The sequence below is a fragment of the Prionailurus bengalensis genome, chromosome C1, assembly GCF_016509475.1.
Source record: "Prionailurus bengalensis isolate Pbe53 chromosome C1, Fcat_Pben_1.1_paternal_pri, whole genome shotgun sequence".
In the NCBI taxonomy this organism is placed as follows: Eukaryota; Metazoa; Chordata; class Mammalia; order Carnivora; family Felidae; genus Prionailurus; species Prionailurus bengalensis.
This window is the reverse complement of record NC_057345.1, coordinates 51512015-51533850: the sequence shown is the minus strand read 5'-3', so window position 1 is coordinate 51533850 and position 21836 is coordinate 51512015. Positions and strand designations below refer to the sequence as shown.

Below are 21836 nucleotides of genomic sequence, written 5' to 3'. Positions count from 1 at the left end.
TTATTGGGCACTTTATCTCAGTTAAGTTTCCAACAGATAAGATTGTTCGGGCTCAGAGCAGTTAAGTAATGTCTTTGAGGTCCCACAACCAGAAAATAGGATAGCCAAGATTAGAAGCTAGGAGCATCAGACTCTAATGCTTACATTTTTTCTGTTACATCAGATATTATTTATTATTAGCGGTATAGTAAATGGCAAAGGGGGTACTTTTATTGGACTACAAGTTTTAAAGTATCCCTGAAAGATAGAAGATAGGTGTGATTGGAACATAAGAGGAAACCATAATGCAGAATAATCTAAGGAGAAGATATATGAAGAAGCCTTGGTAGCACTTTAAGCTCAGAAACAGTGAATTGAGGCAATGGAAGGGAGATCTCGGGTAACTGTTTGACATTCGGTTACTTTGAAATCCCCTGTACCCTGTTTATACAGGAGTGGCTGCTGCAGAGGTATCTGCCTCATTTTTAGAGCATCTATTATGGGTCTTGAGCTGTTAATATAGTGGCCAGGGTGGGCATGCCATGGAAGAAGAAGGAACCCTTCATACCCGGAAAAGTAGATATTGGCAGATTCTGCCTGGCAGCATGATTTGCTTCTTCTCCACAACCACCGGATATGGGGTGAGCGAGGCAGATACAGTATTTCCAGACAGATATGGGGTTATAAATTTAAAAATGAACACAGAACCCAAAATTGCCAACTATTTGATGAAGATCAGCATGCTTCAAAAGAATTATCAAACTACAAATAACAGAACTAACAATTGAAAGTTGGCAATAGAGCGGCACCTGGGTGGCTCAGTCAGTTGAATGTCCACCTTCAGCTCAGGTCATGATCTCACGGCTCGTAACTGTGAGCCCTGCGCCGGGCTCTGTGCTGACAGCTCAGAGCCTGGTGCCTGCTTTGGATTCTATGTCCATCTCTCTGCTCCTCCCCTGCTCGTGCACTGTCTCTCTTTCTCTCTCTCAAATATAAATAAACATTAAAACATATATATATCCTCAAGGAGACATGAAAGGATATGGTAATCGTGTAAAAATCAACTAGTTATCTTTGGAAATTAATATTTTATTCAGCGAAAACATATAAAAAACTCAGCAGATGGTCTTATTGGCAAAGTGGACATCATGACCAAAGGGTGGAATAGTAAGCCAAAAGGTATGGTGGAGGTAACTCTTATGGAGAAAAAAAACGTAGGGTGAGGGGGATGGGGAGAGCCAAGAAGAGGGGCTGAATTTCCTACTTTGTAGAACTAATCAGAAGAGACCTTACTAATAAGGTGAATTTGAGCCAAGACCTGAAGGGAGTAAGGAAGTGAGCCCTTTGGATTTCAGGAATGTATTAGGCAGAGGGGAGAACAGCATATGCAAAGGCTCCATACTGGAAGCATGCTAGGGGTGTTCAAAGAATAGCAAAGAGGTCAATGTGACTGGAATAGAATAAATGAGGGAGAGAATGCTGAGATAGGAGGTCATAACAATGGTGGTGTGTGTATGGGGTTGGATGGGTAATCCTGTAGGGCCTTATCATAGCAACCAGCTGGAGGTCAGAGTGTTAATTTATAAGAGTATTGATTGGGGCACCTGGGTGGCTCAGCTGGTTAAGCATCTGACTCTTAGTTTCGGCTCAGGTCATGATCTCATAGTTCATGAGTTCCAGCCCTGTGTTGCGCTCTGCGTTAACAGCATAGAGCTTGCTTGGGATTCTCTCTCTCTCTCTCTCTCTCTCTCTCTCTCTCTCTCTCTCAAAATAAATAAATAAACTTAAAAAAAAGAAGCTTTAAGAAAAAAGAGTATTGATCATGAATCATGTCATTCTCAGCTCTTTTGAATTTTATACTGTCAATTTTTTAGGACATAAAGGAGGCAGAATGCAACACATTTCTTTTATTAGAGCAGCTTGGACATGCAACTTCACAAATTAAGGCACTTTAAAAATTTCATGAAAGAGTAAAACATCTGCTTTTGAGTAATACCTTTTATGTTATTACACTGAATATCGTTATTTTAGTTCTTCCAGAGGAAAATGCTGTCTTTTATTTTGTGATTATGCAGTGATATGATCGTGTAGCTGCTATTTTAATATCTTTAGCAACAAGACACAATATGAATGATTCATATCAAGTGTGATTCCTTACTATTTCATAAATTCACTGGTGGCAAGAACCATATCATCCTCTGGTAATCATAATTGTTTTTGCTCCAATTAAAATTTTCCCCAGTTGGGCTATATGAAGTGTGGAACAGTAATTGCTCTTGGATCTTGGTGTCTGTTGAATGCTCTTGGATATTGGGTTTTTAGGCAAGAAGGTTACATTAATTTCAGAGTTATTCTAAGTCTAATACATATATTACGTAACAATATATGTTACGTAATATATGTATGCAGTGGTGGAGATCTTGCTGTTTTCATTTTAAAAGTCTGCAGCCTTAGGGGCACCCCGGTGGCTCAGTCGGTTGAGCATCCAACTTCGGCTCAGGTCATAATCTCCCTGTTCCTGAGTTTAAGCCTGTGTCAGCTCAGAGCCTAGAGCCTGTTTCAAATTCTTTGTCTCCCTCTCTCTCTGTGACCTTCCCCCACTTGCGCTCTCTCACTCTCTCAAAAATAAAAATAAACATTAAAAATTTTTTTTTAAAGTCTGCAGTTTTAGCTTGTTTAAGATCATTTATACATAATGAGATATAGGAACTTTTTTGGCTATTTGAAATTTTAAGATTCAGTGCTTTATATTTTTCTGCCTTTAAAAAATTTACATTGTTATGAATGTAATACATATTTTCTACTCTCTCATTTTATTCTTTAACCCGGTTTCTCATTCTTTCTTTTTACTGAAAAGAAAAAAGTTCTCTGAATTGAAAGTACAACTCTGAATTGAAAGTACAGCTTAAGTTATATATACATGGTTCCCATGGAAAGAAGGAGAATATAATTTACTTCTGGAATCTCATTATCTGTTCTCTAGTTGAAATAAAGGAACTGTGAATGGAAGTCTTCCTGATCGATCACTCTAGTTAAATGTTTGACACAATCAAAACTGCTGGGATGTATCCTTATTAATGTAAAGAAGCAATACAGAGAACAGTGGGCTTATTACATCGTGATGAAAATGAAAAATTTCCAAAAACTGATATGTATTTAACTATTTTATTTTGAATAGATATCATAAACTGGGAACAGGATTTAATCCTAATACATTAGATAAACAGAAAGAAAGGCAAAAAGGTTTGCCAAAACAGGTCTTTGAATCTGATGAAGCTCCAGATGGCAACAACTACCAGGATGAGCAAGTAATACTTTTATTTTTAAATTATTACAATAAATTATTTTAAAGTAGTTTATTTTTTAATTTCTTAATTAATATATTTAATGTTTTGCACGACAGGATGATCTTAAAAGACGTTCAATGTCAATAGATGATACTCCAAGGGGTAGCTGGGCCTGCAGTATTTTTGACTTGAAAAATTCGCTTCCTGATGCTCTGCTTCCTAATTTACTTGATCGAACACCCAATGAAGAAATAGACCGTCAGAATGATGACCAAAGGAAATCAAACCGTCACAAGGAACTCTTTGCTCTGCACCCATCACCAGATGAGGTATAGATGTTTATATATAAAGAAGCAGATGATTATTAAGATAGATATTTTGGGAATATCACATAAAGTATTCTAATAATATAGGAAATAAAACAACTGAAACATAGGTATAACTTTTAGTAAATGAAATATATATATTATGCTTAATATATAACAATATAATTTCTATGAATTGAGCACATTTAGGATCTAATCAGTTCTCTTTGAGGGTAAATTGGTCCTTATTTTCTTTGCTCAGTTGTGAAGACTAAAAGTATTAGATTAATAAAATAAGTTTTTAGAAAATTATAAAGGGTTGACATATGATAAGAATGTTCATTTTAGTATTGCTTGTCAATTTGTAGGAAGAGCCAATAGAACGACTTAGTGTTCCTGATGTGCCCAAAGAGCATTTTGGTCAAAGACTTCTTGTAAAATGTTTATCACTCAAGTGAGTATTTATTTTGTTTACTGTATAGCTTTTATTTTTCAAATAACATTTTGAGTATTAGTATAACAAAATCCTAGTAGATTTTATGCTTGTATTTGTGTCCTTTTGAGAAGTATTGTTCTTCTGTATGTAATTTTAAATGCTACTAAGCATTAAAACTATTGTATGAAGGTAAGCTTTAAGAACATTTTTGGCTCACAGGTGAAGATGACTTTTTGTCACAGCTATATAATTAGTCTTAAAACTTGAACAAAATTTTGCTGAATTTCTTGTGTTTACCAGACACTGTACTTGGCTTGGGGAATATAAAGGCAAAGTATCTTTTCCCTTAAAGACTTGATTATACAAGCCTACATGGTAGGCTTTGTGGGTGTTTTGAAGATTCTGAGTTTATATATTTTTCTTTATGTAAAAAAGTTAAATGACTTCTGATCTAACGTCATCGAAGTGATAATGTCCTGAATTTATATTCTTCACAAAGTGCTTTATTTTATTTTAATTTCTCTATTTTAACTCATCTTGTCTTCAGTGTAATTCTATAAGGTATATATTATTTTCTTCATTTTATAAATGAGGAAATCAAGATTCAAAAGCATTAGCAGAAGTGAACTGACTGGCATGCTCACTGTTTTGCACCCAGTAACTGAAAAAAAAAAAACAAAACACCTCGATGCTGTTTTCATTGTATCATGTTAATATTATGGTTAATTACCAGTTCTGACTTAAGAAAAAGGAAGTTTTAATACATAGAACTTTCTAAAAGGAGCAACTCATAGGGACAGACCACTTCCGTGTCTGGATAACTTAGGCAGTTTTCTTCCTTTGAAAGCTAAGGCATTATGTATTTAGTTAGATTTATCTAGAAAGTTGTTAGAGCTTTAGTGCATTGAGTCTTTTGAATATCGTATTCTTTTTTTGTTTTTTTATTTGCTTTTTTTGACAGCTTTCTTATAATATAAATATAAAATTCACCCTTTTAAAGTCAGTGGTTTATTTGTTTTTATTTACTTTAAAAATTTTAATTCCAATATCGTTAACATACAGTATTATATTATCTTCTGGTGTACAATATAGTGATTCAGCAGTTTTGTATATTATTTATTGCTCATCATGATAAGTGTACAGTTAACCCCTTCTCCTATTTCACCCATCCTCCTTCCCTACCCACCTCCCCTCTGGTAACTATCTGTTTGTCCTCTGTAGTTAACAGTTTGGTTTCTGGTTTTTTGTTTGTTTGTTTGTTTGTTTTTAATTCCACATATGAGTGAAATCATATGGATTTTCTCTTTCACTGATTGAATTATTTCACTTAGCATTATATTCTCTCTGTTCCTTTCTTCTCTTGCTCACTTCTTTCATGATTTGCTAGCTTTTTTTTTTTTAATTTTTTTTTTTAACGTTTATTTATTTTTGAGACAGAGAGAGACAGAGCATGAACAGGGGAGGGGCAGAGAGAGAGAGAGACACAGAATCTGAAACAGGCTCCAGTCTCTGAGCTGTCAGCACAGAGCCTGACGCGGGGCTCGAACTCACGGACCATGAGATCATGACCTGAGCTGAAGTCGGACGCTTAACCGACCAAGCCACCCAGGCGCCCCTGCTAGCTTTCTTTAGTGATATACTTGGATCCCTAGCTCTTTATTTTTTGCATATCTGTTACTGGATTTTGATTTGTGGTTACAGTTAAGTTTGTGTATAACATCTTATGACTAAGCAGTCTATATTAAGTTGCTTGAGTTTGAACCCATTCTTTACCACCCCCCCACCTATGTTTATAAAAGGTATCCTACTTTACATCTTTTTATTTTGTGGATCCTTGACTGAGTTTTACAGATATATTTAATTTTGCTGCTTTTGTGCTTCCTACTTTTCTTATTCCTGCTTATGGTCTTGCCTCTCAAAGAATCCCCTTTAAAATTTCTTGTAGGGCTGGTTTAGTGGTCATGAATTCTTTTAACTGTTATTTGTCTGGGAACCTCTTTACTCTCATTCTGTTCTAATGATAGCTGGATAAAGTGTTCTTGGCTGCAGGTTTTTTTCTTTCAGCACTTTGAATATATCTTGCCATTCCCTTTGGCTTGCAAAGTTTCTGCTGAACAATCAGCTGGTAGCCTTATGGAGTTTTCCTTGTATGTATGTAACTTTTCTTTTCTTTTGCTGCTTTCAAAATTCTCTGCTTTATCGCCGCTTTTTGCCATTTTAATTACAATGTGTCTGGTGTGGACCTCCTTGGGTTGATTTTGTTGGGGGCTCTCTGTGCTTCCTCAATCTGGATTTCTGTTTCCTTCCCCAGATTTGGGAAGTTTTCAGCTATTATTTTTTCAAATAAATTTTCTGCCCCTGTTCCTTTCTCTTCTTCTGGGATTCCTGTAATGCAAATATTATTATGCTGGATGGTGCTGCTGAGTTCCTTAAGTCTGTCTTCATTTTTTATTATTTTGTTTCCCTCTCTCCTCTTCAGCTTGATTGCTTTCCATTTCTCAGTCCTCTAATCCTCTAATCCAGGTCACTAATCCTTTCCTCTGTTTTCTTTAGTCTCCTATTTATTCCATCTTTTTAGTTTTAGTTACTGAGTTCTTCATCTCTGATTGGTTCTTTTGTATGTTTTCTATCTCTTTGTTATGGGTCTCACTGAGGTCCTCCACTTTTTCTCAAGTTCTGTGAGTATCTTTATGACCATTCCTTTAAATTCTCTGTCAGGCATATGACTTATTTCAGTTTCGTTTAGCTCTCTTTTGTCCTGTTTCTTTCATTTGTGACAAATTCCTCTGTCTCCTCATTTTATCTAACTCTATGTGTCTGTTTCTGTGTGTTAGGAAAGTTGGCTATGTCTCCTGCTCTTTCAAGTAGTGGCCTTAAGAAGAGGTCTTGTAATGCCCTGCAGTGTAGTGTCCCCTGTTCACCAGATCCTGGGTGATTGAGGAGGTCTCCTATGTGTCATTCAGGTGTCCTGTCAGGGCTAAGCTGCTTTTGCCTTTAGTTTGTCATCTTTGATGGTTCTCTTTGCCTCTTGTGGACAGGATTTTGTCCCTTTGTTGTTAGTGGGTGAATCTAAGGTCACCTTGGGCTTAAGTTGAGTCAGACCAGGTATTTGCCAGAAATGTAGTAGCACCAAACTGCCGGACACCTTCCATGTTGTCTCCTGAGAAGCTTTTGTTGGTGGACAAGGCCTGCAGTCAGACCAGCTGTCTGCCCCCAGACCCCTGCTGGGGCCCCAGGGGGACTGGTATGTTTGGTTATTTTTCTCTCTTCCCAGGTAGGGGTCGCTTTATAGTACTGTTGGCTCCTATCAGGGCTGCTTGCACACTGTCAGGCTTGTGGCACCGCTTTGGATGGGTTCTGCCAAGGGATATTGCAGGGGGCAGGTCTGCAGGAGAATGCAGAGGCATGGTGTGCTCTTAGCAGTTTAGGTGCAGGTGTTGGCAGTATGCTGGTTCCTGCAGATACTTAGGTTGGGGCATCAGGGAGGGAAAAGGCACCCACCAGCTCCTTTGCTCCTGGAGAAGTCTCTCAATGATCCCTGCCCCTCCAGCAATGTTCTGAGATTAGTAAACAAATCTTCCTCCTAAATACACCAGGAATTTTTCAAGGTGATACTTCTGTGCTGTAAAATCTGAGGGACTGTTTGTTGTGCTGTCTCTTTTTAAAAAAAAATTTTTTTTTTAATGTTTATTTATTTTTGAGACAGAGAGAGACAGAGCATGAACGGGGGAGGGGCAGAGAGAGAGGGAGACACAGAATCGGAAGCAGGCTCTAGGCTCCGAGCCATCAGCCCAGAGCCCGATGCGGGGCTCGAACTCACGGACCGCGAGATCGTGACCTGAGCTGAAGTCAGATGCTTAACCGACTGAGCCACCCAGGCGCCCCTGTGCTGTCTCTTTAAGGGTGGGAACTCAGTTTCATTTTGCCCTCCTGGCTGATTTTTAAAATTCGAGGTGTTTAGCCTCACTGTAAGAACTCAAAAAATTTGGCCTCTTTGATTTAAAAAAAATTTTTTTTTTAAATTTTATTTTGAGAGAGAGAGAGAGAGAGAGAGAGAGAATGAGCAGGGGAGGGGCAGAGAGAGATGGAGACACAGAATCTGAAGCAGGCTCCAGGCTCTGAGCTGTCAGCATAGAGCCCGACACAGGGTTCGAACTCACGAACCATGAGATAACCTGCGCTAAAGTCGGATGCTTAACTGACTGAGCCACCCAGGCACCCCTGGCCTCTCTGATTTTCAAAGTCACATGTTATTAGTCTGCCCCCTCTGGGCCCTGTGCCGGGGTGCTTAGTGAGAGTCTCATTTTGTTTCTGCATTTACTGTTTCCTTCCCTCCTGTGGATGGTCCTGTGGGTTCATTTAGCTCCTCACCTGCTCTTCCTCCTTCCTTTGATGTGGCCTCTTCTCTACATTTAGCTGTGGAGAGTCTGTTCTGCCAGTCTTTGGGTTGGGTTATTTACACTTATGTGGGTGTTATCTATGGGAAGAGGTGAGCTTAGGGTCTTCCTACTCTGCCATCTTCCGTGGAAGTCTAACATCAGTGGTTTTTAGTAAATTCAGAGTTGTACAACTATTGCTGTGACTAATTCTTGAACATATTCATCACCCCAGAGAGAAACTTCATACCTGTATTAGTTTGTTCCAACTACCATAATAAAATACCATAGACTGGGTAGCTTAAACAACAGAAATTTATTTTCTCACAGTGCTGGAGAGTGGAAGTTGAAGTTCAAGGTGTTGGTAGGATTGGTTTCTGATGAGACTTCTCTTCCTGGCTTGTAGATGGGCATCTTCTTCTTGTTCCCCGATATGACCTTTTCTTTGTTCCTGCATGAAGAGAGAAAGTTCTCTGGTGTTTCTTTTTCTTTTTATAAAGACACCAGTCTTTTTGGCTTAGGGTCTCACCCTAATTTTGTCAGTAGTGTGTTTTGGTAGGCCTTGGAGTGATTAAAAATTGCTTTTTTGGAGCACCGGTGTGGCTCAGTTGGTTAAGCACCTGACTCTTGATTTTGGTTCAGCTCCTGATCTTGCAGCTTGTGAGATCAAGTCCTATGTCGGGCTCTCCACTGACAGCGCAGAGCCTGCTTGGGATTCTCTCTCTCCCGCTGTCTTTACCCCTCTCCTGCTCTCTCAAAAGAAATAAGTATTTTAAGAAATTGCCTTTTTAAAAAGTGTTTTTTGAATTCTCAACATTTCAAATAAATGAGCACTTAACAGTGCAAAAAAGCAACCTTTTTTTGTAGCTTGGTGCACTTGCATTGAGTATCTGGTGCTCAAATAGTATTTCTTGACAAACTCAAGCACGTGTATGTTTGGTTGCCTGGGAGTAGCATAGTATGCATTTTTTAAGTTTCATACTGAATGTATGAGAGGTATACATTTAAAAACAGAAAAGAAAAAAAATACAACCATGGTGGTCCCTTTGTATAATGGAAGAGGCTTTTGAAACATTAAAGAAAAAAAATGAAATGATGTATCTCATTTAAAATATTCTTGTCATGCATTAGTAGCTTTTCTTAATGTGAAGCACACTCGTTGTTTCCTCAAGACTTTTAACCTTTGTTCATCATACTAACAATAGGGATCTTTAAATACTCTCCAAGAATATCATAGGAAAGTTATTATGCATGAATTTTATGGTGCTAAATTACAAAATAGGATACTCATTTTTTGAATAAGCAGTTAACATTTCTCTTCTCTTTGATCCATTTTTGCTTATTTTTATCTGAATCTAAAATTTATATGAAAATGCAAAGGGCTGAAAGGAGGCAGGGAAGTTTTGAAGCAGTTTACAAAACAAAATAGGTATTAATACTTAGTATAAAGCTACAGTAAGCTAATTACCTAAGACAGAAGCTAATGAAGACAATATAGCACTGACATACAATTAGAAAATTAGTCCAATGGACTAGGGCTAAAAAATAGACCTATGTGTGTATTTTTGATTTACAATTACAGTGGCACTACAGTAGCCCCCCTCTTCTCCATGTATTCAGTTACCAGTGGTCAACTGCTGTCCAGGCGCAGATGATGATCCTTCTGACTTATCAGAAGATCAGTAATAGCATAACTCTATGTCACAATGTCTGTGTTATTTACCTCAGTTGGTTTCATACATAGACATTTTATCAGGTCATATCATTGTAAGGAAAAGGAGGATTAATATAATACAGTAAAGTATTTTGAGAGAGAGAGAGAGAGAGAGAGAGAGAGAGAGAGAGAGAGACTGCATTCACATATCTTTTATTAAAGTATGTTGTTATAGTTGTTCTGTTTTGTCATTAGTTATTGTTGTTAATCTCTTACTGTGCCTAAAGTATAAATTAAACTTTATCACAGGTAGCGTATGCATTGGAAAAAACATTGTATATATGGGTTTCAGTACTGTCTACAAGGTTTCAGGCATCCATGGGAGGTGTTAGAACATATTTTTTGCAGATAAGGGGAGACAACTATATAGACAGTTGGGAAAGGTAATCTTTTCAATACATTGGCAGGACAGTTGGATATCTGTGTCTCTCTGTTTCTCTATCTTTCTCTGTCATACAGAGGGAGAAGATGTTTTCAATACATTCACTTGACAAAGCATCTGTATGCAGAATGCATAAAGGAGTATAAATAGATGAGGAAAATGCCAAACAAAAAATAGAAAAATGGTCCAAAAGAGGGTGTCTGTGTGGTCATAAATAGATGAAGATGCATATTAAAAGTCCAGTGTGATAACAGATACCCACTGAAGTTGCAGAATCAGAAAGAGTGACAGTAACAAGTGTTAGAGAGTTTGTACAATAGGCTTTGTAGAGGTTGAGCCATGTAGACAGTATCACCAAAATTTCTATTCTTTTGGCTTCTGGGTTGGGTTCTGCTAAGAGAGACATCAGCAGAAGTCAGAGGTTGGAAGAAAGTGAAATCAGTGTATTTACTTATATCCTTTTACTCATTCCCTGCTAGGTCATGTTGATTGGTTGCCTTCTCCTCCAAAGGCCAGTGTTTCTGTGAAAGCCCCTTGTATACCTGTTCTTTCTCAGTTTTGGTTTACCACTTCTAAGGTCTCCTTTAGGTCAAGGATTGGTAATGACTCCCTGCTATTGTTGTCTCCAGAGAATTGTACTCTCTCTAGTTGTTTTCCTAAATCTTATCGGAATCTTTGTGAATCCCCCTTCATTCAACTCAACCAAATGCGACTGTGTGTTATCTCCTGTAAAGACTTTGATACTCTCATGACAAAAAAAAAAAAAAAAAAAAATGAACAATGTAGAACAGGGTTTTTATAACCTTGGCACTATTGACATTTTTGTCTGGATAATTCTTTGTTGTCAGAGGCTCTCCTGTACAATGCAGAATATTTAGCCACAGCGCTGGCCTCTCTACTCACTAAATATCAGTAATATTCCTGCAGTAATGATAACTTAAAATGCTTCCAGACATTGCCAAATGTCTTATTGGGGGAAAAATCATCCTTTATTGAGAATCACTGCTCTAGAGTTTTAGTTAACCTCATGTTACATATTATTCCCTTTTTTAAAAATATTTTTAATTAATTCATTTATTTTGAGAGAGAGAGAGAGAGAGAGCTAGAGCGTGCAGTCGTGGGGGAGGGACAGAAAGAGGTAGAGAGAGAATCCCAAACAGGCTCCATGCTCAGTGTGGAGCCCAACATGGGGTTTTACCTCACAACTGTGAGATCATGACCTGAGTTGAAATGAAGAGTTGGGTATTTGACTGAGTACCCAGGTGCCCCACATATTATTTTATTCAGCAAATAGTTACTAAGTGTTTACCGTATGTAAGTCAAGTTCTTGGAAATGAAATTAGACATCTTGATTTAAGCATACAGTTATAAAATACATTTTTACATATTCATATAGTGAAAATTTGTATTTGAGCATTAAAAAGCATGATTAGATTAATATTTATGACAGGGAAATATACCCATAAAATATGAAGTTGAGAAAGCAGACTACTAAATATACAGTGACACACTTCATTTAAAAAAAAAATCCAGTTGGGGCACCTGGGTGGTCCAGTCGGTCAGGCGTCCGACTTCAGCTCGGGTCATGATCTCATGGCTTGTGGGTTTAAGCCCTGAGCCACGTGTTGGGTTCTGTGCTGACAGCTCAGAGCCTGGAGCCTGCTTTGGATTCTGTGTCTCCCTCTCTCTCTGCTCCTTTCCCACTCACACTCTGTCTCTTTCTCTCAAAAGTAAATAAATGTTAAAAAATAAATCCATTTACCGAGTGCAATTATACATAGACAAAAGTCTAGACGGATAGGCACTGAAACTGTTAATTTTGGTTCTCTCCATGTGGTGGAATTTTGTATGCTCCTGTTCTTCTCTGAAATTTTTAATGTGTTTTCTTAGTTTTTCACATTGAATATATGAAATTACCTAATGGAAGTAGTGGTTGATTTAGACTAAAAGATACACTTGGAAAAGTGTTTCAGAAGGAGGGGTGGCATAGATGGTATATAGCACAGATGTAGAAATGTTAAACTAATTGCTTTTTTTCTTAAAGGTTTGAGATTGAAATTGAACCTATTTTTGCAAGTTTGGCTTTATATGATGTCAAGGAAAAGAAAAAGGTAAGATTATATGATTTGAACATAGTCTTTTGTCACATTCCTAGGTTTCAGAAACTTGTTTTCAAGTTGTTTTATAAGTAATAATTTTTTGAGAATTGCTAAACATGATTATTTATTTTTATTTATTAAAGTTTATTTATCGAGAGAGAGAGAGAGAGAGAGAGAGAGAGAGAGAGAGAATGAGCAGAGGAGAGGCAGAGGGAAAGGGAGAGAGAGAGAATCCCAAGTAGGCTCTGTGCTGACAGCAGAAAGCCCAACTTGGGGCTTGAACTCATGAACTCTGAGATCATGACCTGAGCTAAAACCAAGAGCCAGATGCTTAACTTACTACCCATACAGTCGCCCCTAAATATGGATCTTTTCAAAAGAAAATAGAAATTTAATTTATTAAGACTTGTTAAACATATTTTCTTACTATAAAATAGTTTAGTTGATACCTAGTTTTTATTTAATGGAAAGAATTCCAAAAGCAAATAGCAGAAGCAACTTTCTTTAAAATTAAGAAAAAGTTAATACAAGAAAAGCATTTTAGGCAAATAATGTATAAAGGATTAGAATCATTATGAAGTTTTGTTGATGTGATTTAAAAATTCACACTAGCTAAAAAGATCATTTATATATGCTTGAAGTCTTTTATCTTAAATACTGCTTTAGTTTTACCATTGTATCTTTATTACACTTAGGAGTCTTTCAGAGGGCTATCTCATGCAGCATTTTTTAAATAATGTTTATTTTTTGAGAGGGAAAGAGAGAGAGAGAAAGAAAGAGGGCACAAATAGCGAAGGGGCAGAGAGAGAGGGACTCAGAGAATCTGAAGGAGACTCCGTGCTGTCAGTGCAAAGCCTGAGGTGGGGCTTGAAGCCATGAACTGTGAGATCATGATCTGAGCCAAAATTGGATGCTCAAGTGACCAAACCACCCAGGAGCCCCTCATACAGGATTTCTTAATATTCTAAGCTTAATGTGTGGTAGAAACTAACTACTTTCAGTGACTTCTACTGTCAACATATTATAGATTTCTGCTGTGGAACTCTGCCCCAGCAACTTGTATTTGCTAAATCAAATTCGCTAAAATATTATTTGTATAATTCTTTTAATTCTCAATTTGAGGTAATTCATCTCAATAATTTCTTTGTGTACTTTATTACAGGTTACATTTCTAATCAAAAGAGCTTGGGATAGAGTTCTTTAGAATATATTTCTTGTATATTTCTCAGATAGTTTTGTATATTTCTTTTTGCTTTTATTTAGACATATAAAGATTGGTCAATGAAATATATGATATACAGTATGTTAGTGTAATGTTGTAATATCTGTAATATTTTAAGACTGAGTATGCTTGATATTTGCAAAATGTACAGATTTTAAAATTTAATATGTGAATTTTTATTTTGTTTTTTTAGATTTCAGAAAACTTTTATTTTGACCTTAATTCTGAGCAGATGAAAGGATTATTACGTCCCCATGTACCACCTGCTGCCATTACCACTTTGGCAAGATCAGCTATTTTTTCTATCACTTATCCTTCCCAAGATGTTTTTCTTGTAATAAAGGTAAGAGTAATGTTAAATAAATTAGTTTGTTTGTGTAGTGTCTGTATATTTGTCTCCCTATTAATATCACAAGGTTTTTAAGGGTAAGGATTTTATCTTCGTGTATTTTTTTTGTCTTAAAACTTCTTAACACAATACTGGATGTAGACTGTAGTCTACCTAAAAAAAACTACCTAAGTTTTTTTCTTTTTTTTTTGAGTGGGAACTCTATTAGGGTTCTCCAGAGAAACAGATCAGTAGGCTGGAAATACACACACATGTATGTACACACATACAGGTAGAGATTGACTGATTTTAAGGAATTGGCTTGTGTGATTGTGGGGGCTGGCAAATTTGAAATGTGTAGGGGGTTGGCAGGCTGGAATTCAGGTAAGAGTTGGTATTGTAGTCTTGAGTCTGAATTGGGCAGCAGACTGGAGACTCAGGCAGGGTTTCTGTGTTGCAGTCTTGAAAATTACTTCTTTGGGAAATTTCCATCTTTGGTCTCAAGGCCTTCACCTGATTGGATGAGGCACACTCACATTGTGGAGAGGGTAGTCTGCCTTACTCTACTGATTTAAATGCTGATCACCTCTAAAAAATACCTTTACAGGAACATTTAGGTAGGTTTGATCAAATAACTGGGCATTATAGCCTACCCAAGTTGGCATATAAAATTAAGTATCATAGGAGCTTTATTATGATGTTATCACTCAGTTTCTAAATTATATAAATACTAATATCTAAATCATTGAGGTCATGGAACATTATGATTTGACTGTCCTCCAATTAAGAATAAGGATTACAAACATAGGGAAGAATAAAAAACGAGGCCAACTGTAAAGCAGACTCTTAACTATAGAGAACATACTAAGGGTTGCTGGAGGGGAGTTGGACTGAGGGATGGGTTAAATGGGTGACAGGTATTAAGAAGGGCAGTTACTGTGATAAGCACGGGGTGTTTTATATAAGTGATGAATCTCTAAATTCCACTCCTGAAGCTAATATTATCCTATGTATTAAGTGACTGACATTTAAATTAAAAATTTGAAATAAACAAAGCAAAATAAACACAAAAACTGAATAAGGATTATGAATTCTAAAATCTGAATATTATGAAGCTGCTTAGCTTAAGTTGAGGAATAATTTACTATAACTTGACCTTGACTTGAAAGAAGCTTAAAATATATTCATTAATCATTTTATCTTTATTTATATAAAATTATAAAAGGTAATGAATTTTACAATAAGGTTATAAAGTGGATTGTCACGGAATGAATCCTGTTTACCCACAGGAATAATGTCCTAATTTGTCGACACATTCCCATTGAATTCAGCTTAAAATAGATCTTAGCTACAATGAATCCTACAAGCACAGATTTAGCAGCAGTGGTCTTCAGAAACTCAGAATAAAGTTCTAAATATTAATACAGTTGAGAAATACTGTATATACAAGTACCTTTACATGGGAAAATAGTACATTTTCATAAAAATAGAACATATTTAAGGAAACGAGATGAAAAGATACAGCTGATGGTTCGAATATTGACTGCATGAAAATGAGATTATTTAGTGACAAGATTTGGTTGAGAGTGAACAGTTTAGATAGGATTAAGGATAAGAAACATTGTAAATGTTCAATATGAGTAAATAGGGAGATAAATCAATGTACATTCATATGATGGGATACTATGGCAAATAAAACCACTATTTGGAAGAAATTTTTTTTTTAATGTTTATTTTTGAGACAGAGAGAGACAGAGCATGAACGGGGGAGGGTCAGAGAGAGGGAGACACAGAATCTGAAACAGGCTCCAGGCTCTGAGCTGTCAGCACAGAGCCCGACGCGGGGCTCGAACTCACGGACCGCGAGATCATGACCTGAGCCGAAGTCGGCCGCTTAACCGACTGAGCCACCCAGGCGCCCCTGGAAGAAAATTTTTTTTTTTTTTAATTTTTTTTTCAATGTTTATTTATTTTTGGGACAGAGAGAGACAGAGCATGAACGGGGGAGGGGCAGAGAGAGAGGGAGACACAGAATCTGAAACAGGCTCCAGGCTCTGAGCCATCAGCCCAGAGCCTGACGCGGGGCTCGAACTCCTGGACCGCGAGATCGTGACCTGGCTGAAGTCGGTCGCTTAACCGACTGCGCCACCCAGGCGCCCCAAGAAATTTTAATGATATAGAAACTCATGTGTGATATAACATTCAGTGAAAAATAAGTCTGGCACAAAACTCTCTATGGAATGATCTCAATTGTGTAGAATATATATGTACATAAAAATATGTATATACATAGAAAATGACTTCCCTGTAATTTCAAAAAAATGAACAAGTTAAAATATTATTAAAAATTTAAAGGAGATGTATTTAGGAGGTTTTGCTAAATCACTTGTGGTGCAGCAGGATGTTTTTGTTTCTTGAGAGGAAAAATGCCATTGATCTGTGTATTGGTGAGCTCCTGCTATTCAAGAACAGAAAGAGAAAATCCCAGTGGCATGCAACAACAAACGTTTGTTTAGGTCACGCATCCAAGTTGTCTGGTGGTCAGTTGATGTAGGTTGTACTCTCCTCGAGGTGGCTGTGCTCCTGAAACCGTCTTTTGGTTGGTTGGGGCTCATTTGATTCAGCTGGAGCTGTACTTCTTTGTGTATTGCTTTTCTAGTAGGCTAGCTTGGTTTATTCTCATGGTAATTGCAGAAATGCCAAAGAGCAGACCCCCCTGCACAGGCACTTTTCAAGCCCTTGGTTGCATCACACAGGCTAACATTGTATTGGCCAAGACAAATCATATGACAGAACACAAAAGCAAGAAGTTAGGATATATACTTGGCGTCTTTATTCAGAGGAATTCCAGTGTCAGGTAGCAGTGAGGGGGGTAAAGGAAGTGTGAAGAATTGGGGCTATTAAGTGCAATCTATCACTGTCTGAGATATGGGAATTCTGGCTCAGCCAGGATTAGGTCTTCCTTGCTCATTTTTGTGTCCTGTTTATTAGCATACTTTCTGGTAAATAGGTGAAGGGGTAATATCATTGTGTTTGGATTATTGTTTATGGAAGACTGACATTTTAGAGAGCAAAAACAAAGCTCTTTGAAAGAAACCCACAAATAGATGAAGAAAAACGTGGGTTACAATAAGGTAATGATAACAAAATAAGCTTAATTTAATTTAATTTTTTATTGAGGTGTGACATAATTACAGAAAATACACAAAAGTCATAAATACATGATTTAATGAATTATCCCCAAATAAATGCATTATGTTACCACCCACCCATGTTAAGAAACAAAATGTTACCAGAATCCCAGAAACTGCCCATGTACCATTCACCGCTCCTTTTTTTTTTTCCCCTCAAAATTTTTGCCTGTTTTTGAACACTATGTTAATAGGATCCAACATTATATATATATTGTGACTTGCTACATGATTGTGTGATTATACTGCTGTATGCAACAGTTTTAAATTCATTTACATTGCTGGAACTCCTGGGTGGCTCAGTTGGTTAAGCATCCGACTTCGGCTCAGGTAATGATCTCAAAGTTCATGGGTTTGAACCCCATGTCGAGCTATGTGCTGTCAGCTTGGAGCCTGCAGCCTGCTTCAGATTCTGTGTCTCCTTCTGTCTCTGTCCCTCCCGTGCTCATGCTCTGTCTGTCTCTCTCAGAAATAAATAAACATTAAAAGATAATAAAAATAAAATTCATTTACATTGTTGTTTAGTATTGTATGAATATATCATAATTCATTTTACTGATGATAGACATTTTGGTTAATTTTGTGGTTTTTATCAGAAATTCTGTAAATATTTGCATTCCATGAGGATAGACATATGCATACATTTGTATTTAGTTTATTCTTGGGAGTAGAATTGCTAAGTCACAGAATATTTGTATGTCAGATTTGGTAGATGCTATCAAATAAATGTTTTCAGTCTCTGTGATAGTTGCATTCCCACCAGCAGTGAATAAGAGTTTCAGCTAGTCATACTTGATATTTATCAGTTTTTTTAAAAATTGAAATATAAAATATGTACAATGAGATATTTACAAATCTGGAGTAAACAGCTTGGTGAATTCTTCCATGTGTATTTGCCTGTGTGATCACTCTTGAGCTCAAGTCATAGAATATTTCCATTGCGTTATTACTCTGGAGGGTTCTTGTGTTTCTCTTTCTGGTGACTACCCCTGCCCTTCTAGATAACTAGTATTCTAACTTCTGTCACCATTGTTAGCTTTTCTTCTTGAAGTTCATATGAAAGGAATCATAACAATGAATCTTCTGTGCCTGGCTTCTTTCACTCAATATAATGGCTGTGAGAGTCCTCCATAGGAGGAGAGCCACCCAGGTGCCCCTAGAGCCTTTTTTGGTTCCACTGGTCTATTTTTCTTTTCTTGGTACCACTACTATACTGTTTTCATTATTGTAGCTTTATAATAAGTGGTGTATTTTTTTTCCAGCTTGACTTTTTACATTTTTGTGTAAATTTTTACTTGTCAGTCTCTTCAACCCCTCAGTATAGGCATGCTCTCTTTCTCTCAAGAAATAATGTACTGAGATGTTGACTGGCATTGCATCAAATATATAGATCAATTTGAGAAAGTTGACATCTTTAAACTATTGTTTTTCAGTCAATGAACATGATATATTCCTTCATGTTTTTAGGTCTTTTCCTCTCATATATTCTTGGTGATTTGATATTTTTGATTATATTATAAATGGTATCACTTAACATTTTTCATTTTAAATTATATACAAAATTTCATTTGTCACTGGTATATAGAAATTGTTTTCTTTGTAAGCTTTGTTTACAATTAGCAATATGCACAGGGTGTCCATCTTTATTCATTTTTATACACTGAACTTATGTACATCTAGATCAAGATGTAGAATATTAGCAAATGGCCTTCTTTGTGCCCTTTCCTACTATACTGACTTTTACTGTATCTTGGCCTCTTTTGAAACTTCATAGGAAAGGAATCGTATAGTATAAATTCTTGTCTCTGGTATTCTAAAGAATTATGTTAAGATTCATCTAGGCTTTTTGCATGTAGCAGTAGTTGTTTTTAATCCTATATAATATTCTGTTATATGAATATATCACTGTTTTTCCATTCTCATTGTTGGACATTGGGTTTATTTCTACAACCGGTTTCCCTACATGGATATTCCAATTTTTACTCTTTTCAACAGTTTTTGAGAATATCAGCTGCTCCATTTCCTTCTTAACACTTGCTATCATCGGATTTTATTGTATTTGACATTTAAATTTTATTAATTTTGTTTTATATTCTGGTTTGTATTTTATTTCTGATATGTTTGTCATGTTATATCAATTTTTTTAAGAGTTTATTTTTAAGTAATATCCACATCCACTATGGGGCTTGAACACACAACCCCAGGTCCAAGAGTTCCGTGCTCCACTGACCTAGGCAGTCAAGCGTCCCTCAATTTTAGTCTATATTCTGTGATGACTAAGAATGTTGAGTGATTTATTGGCTGTTTGGATATTCTGTTTTATAAAGTACTTATTCAAATAGCTCATTTTTAACTTGTTTGTAAGTGATTTTTAATATAAAAAACATGAATTTTAAGTGTATGTAGGATACATATGTTTCACGTGAACAAATATATACACTTGTGTAATCCTATCCATTTTATTGGATTATTTTTATTTTATTTTATTTGTAAGAGTTTTTTTGTCCTCCACTTGCTAATCTGAAGTATCAACTTTATATGTGCTAAATTCCTACAAGGAATTACCACAATTCCTACAAATCAGGTTTGCTTGATTTGGTTTCTGGACTTCCACCCTATTTTATTTACGTTTCTTTTCTTTTTGAAAATATTAAGTTATATAGGGTTAACGTGAGACATTAAATTAGAAGTGGAGAAAAAAATTAGAAGTAGAAACTGTTGCATTGGTCACTCAATACTGTTTTGTGAGGTTTTTTTTACTTTTTTTTTTTTTTTTTAGTGTTTACTTACCTATGTTGAGAGAGAATGTGTGCACAAGCAGGGCAGGGGCAGAGACAGAGAAAGAATCCCAAGTAGGCTCCACACTGTCAGTGCAGAGCCTAAAGTAGGGCTTGATCTCACAAACTGTGAGATCATGACCTAAGCCGAAATCAAGAGTTGGACACTCAACCAATTGAGCAATTTTTAAAAAATTGTTAATTCTGTACATTGATATTATATTAGATGACTTTTTCTCCTCTTATCAGATTTTGCCAACCACCAGTTTGCTCTCTTTCTATGAATTTGACCTCATATACTTCATATGAATGGAATCATAGAGTATTTGGTTTTTGTTTTTGTGTGTGACTGGCTTATTTTACTTAGTATAATGTCTTCAAGGTTCATCAAGGTTGTAGCTTGTTTTGGGATTTCTCCCTTTTAAAGGCTGAATAATACTCCATTGTATAATATTTAATATATATATGTTTGTCCACTCATCTCTTTTTTTTTCAGTTTGTCATAACCTATTTACCTAACTTTATTTTTTTATTATTTTTTTAAATATGAAATTTATTGTCAAATTGGTTTCCATACAACACCCAGTGCTCATCCCAACAAGTGCCCTCCTCAGTGCCCATCACCCACTTTCCCTTCCCTCCCACCCCCCATCAACCCTCAGTTTATTATCAGTATTTAAGAGTCTCTTATGGTTTGCCTCCTTCCCTCTCTGTAACTCCCCACCCCCCTTTTCCTCCACCCTGGTCTTCTGTTGAGTTTCTCAGGATCCACATATGAGTGAAAACATATGGTATCTGTCTTTCTCTGTATTACCTGTTTCACTTAGCATAACACTCTCCAGTTCCATCCATGTTGCTACAAAAGGCCAGATTTCACTCTCATTGCCAAGTAGCATTCCATTGTGTATATAAACCACAATTTCTTTATCCATTCATCAGCTGATGGACATTTAGGCTCTTTCCATAATTTGGCTATTGTTGAAAGTGCTGCTATGAACATTGGGGTACAAGTGCCCCTATGCCTCAGCACTCCTGTATCCCTTGGGTAAATTCCTAGCAGTGCTATTGCTGGATTATAGGGTAGATCTATTTTTAATTTTTTGAGGAACCTCCACACTGTTTTCCAGAACGGCTGCACCAGTACGCATTCCCACCAACAGTGCAAGAGGGTTCCCGTTTCTCCACATCCTCTCCAGCATCTATAGTCTCCTGATTTGTTCATTTGAGCTACTCTGACTGGCGTGAGGTGATATCTGAGTGTGGTTTTGATTTGTATTTGCCTGATGAAGAGTGATGTTGAGCATCTTTTCAAGTGTCTGTTAGCCATCTGGACGTCTTCTTTGGAAAAGTGTCTATTCATGTTTTCTGCCCATTTCTTCACTGGATTATTTGTTTTTCAGGTCCACACATCTCTTGATAGACATTTGGGTCGCTTCTGCCTTTTGGCTTTGTGAATAGTGCTGCTATGAACATGAGTGTACAAATAATGGTTTACATTTTGCTTTTGATTCTATTGGATATATACTTAAAAATAGATTTTCTGTATTGTGTGGTAATTCTATTTTTAATTTTTTGAGGACCCTCTGTGTAGTTTTCCATAATGGATGTACCATTTTCATAATCACCAATAGTGCACATGAGTTCTAGTTTTTCTGTATCCTTGCCAATGCTTGTTATTTTTTGTTTTATTGATTGTAGCCATCTTGATGGCTATCAAGTGATAATCTCATTGTATTTTGA

At 36.6% G+C, this 21836-nt stretch overlaps 1 protein-coding gene across 9 annotated transcripts in view; it reads left to right on the top strand.

Moving 5' to 3' along the window:
• The window catches only part of DOCK7 (dedicator of cytokinesis 7), a 230105-nt gene that overhangs the window by 37355 nt on the left and 170914 nt on the right, over positions 1–21836 (top strand). For all 9 annotated transcript variants that reach the window (XM_043575152.1, XM_043575153.1, XM_043575151.1 and 6 more), the window contains exons 5-9: positions 3158–3287; positions 3383–3595; positions 3940–4025; positions 12524–12590; positions 13994–14143. In XM_043575152.1, coding sequence (XP_043431087.1) covers positions 3158–3287; positions 3383–3595; positions 3940–4025; positions 12524–12590; positions 13994–14143 — 646 coding nt within the window. The remainder of the gene's footprint in view (positions 1–3157; positions 3288–3382; positions 3596–3939; positions 4026–12523; positions 12591–13993; positions 14144–21836) is intronic.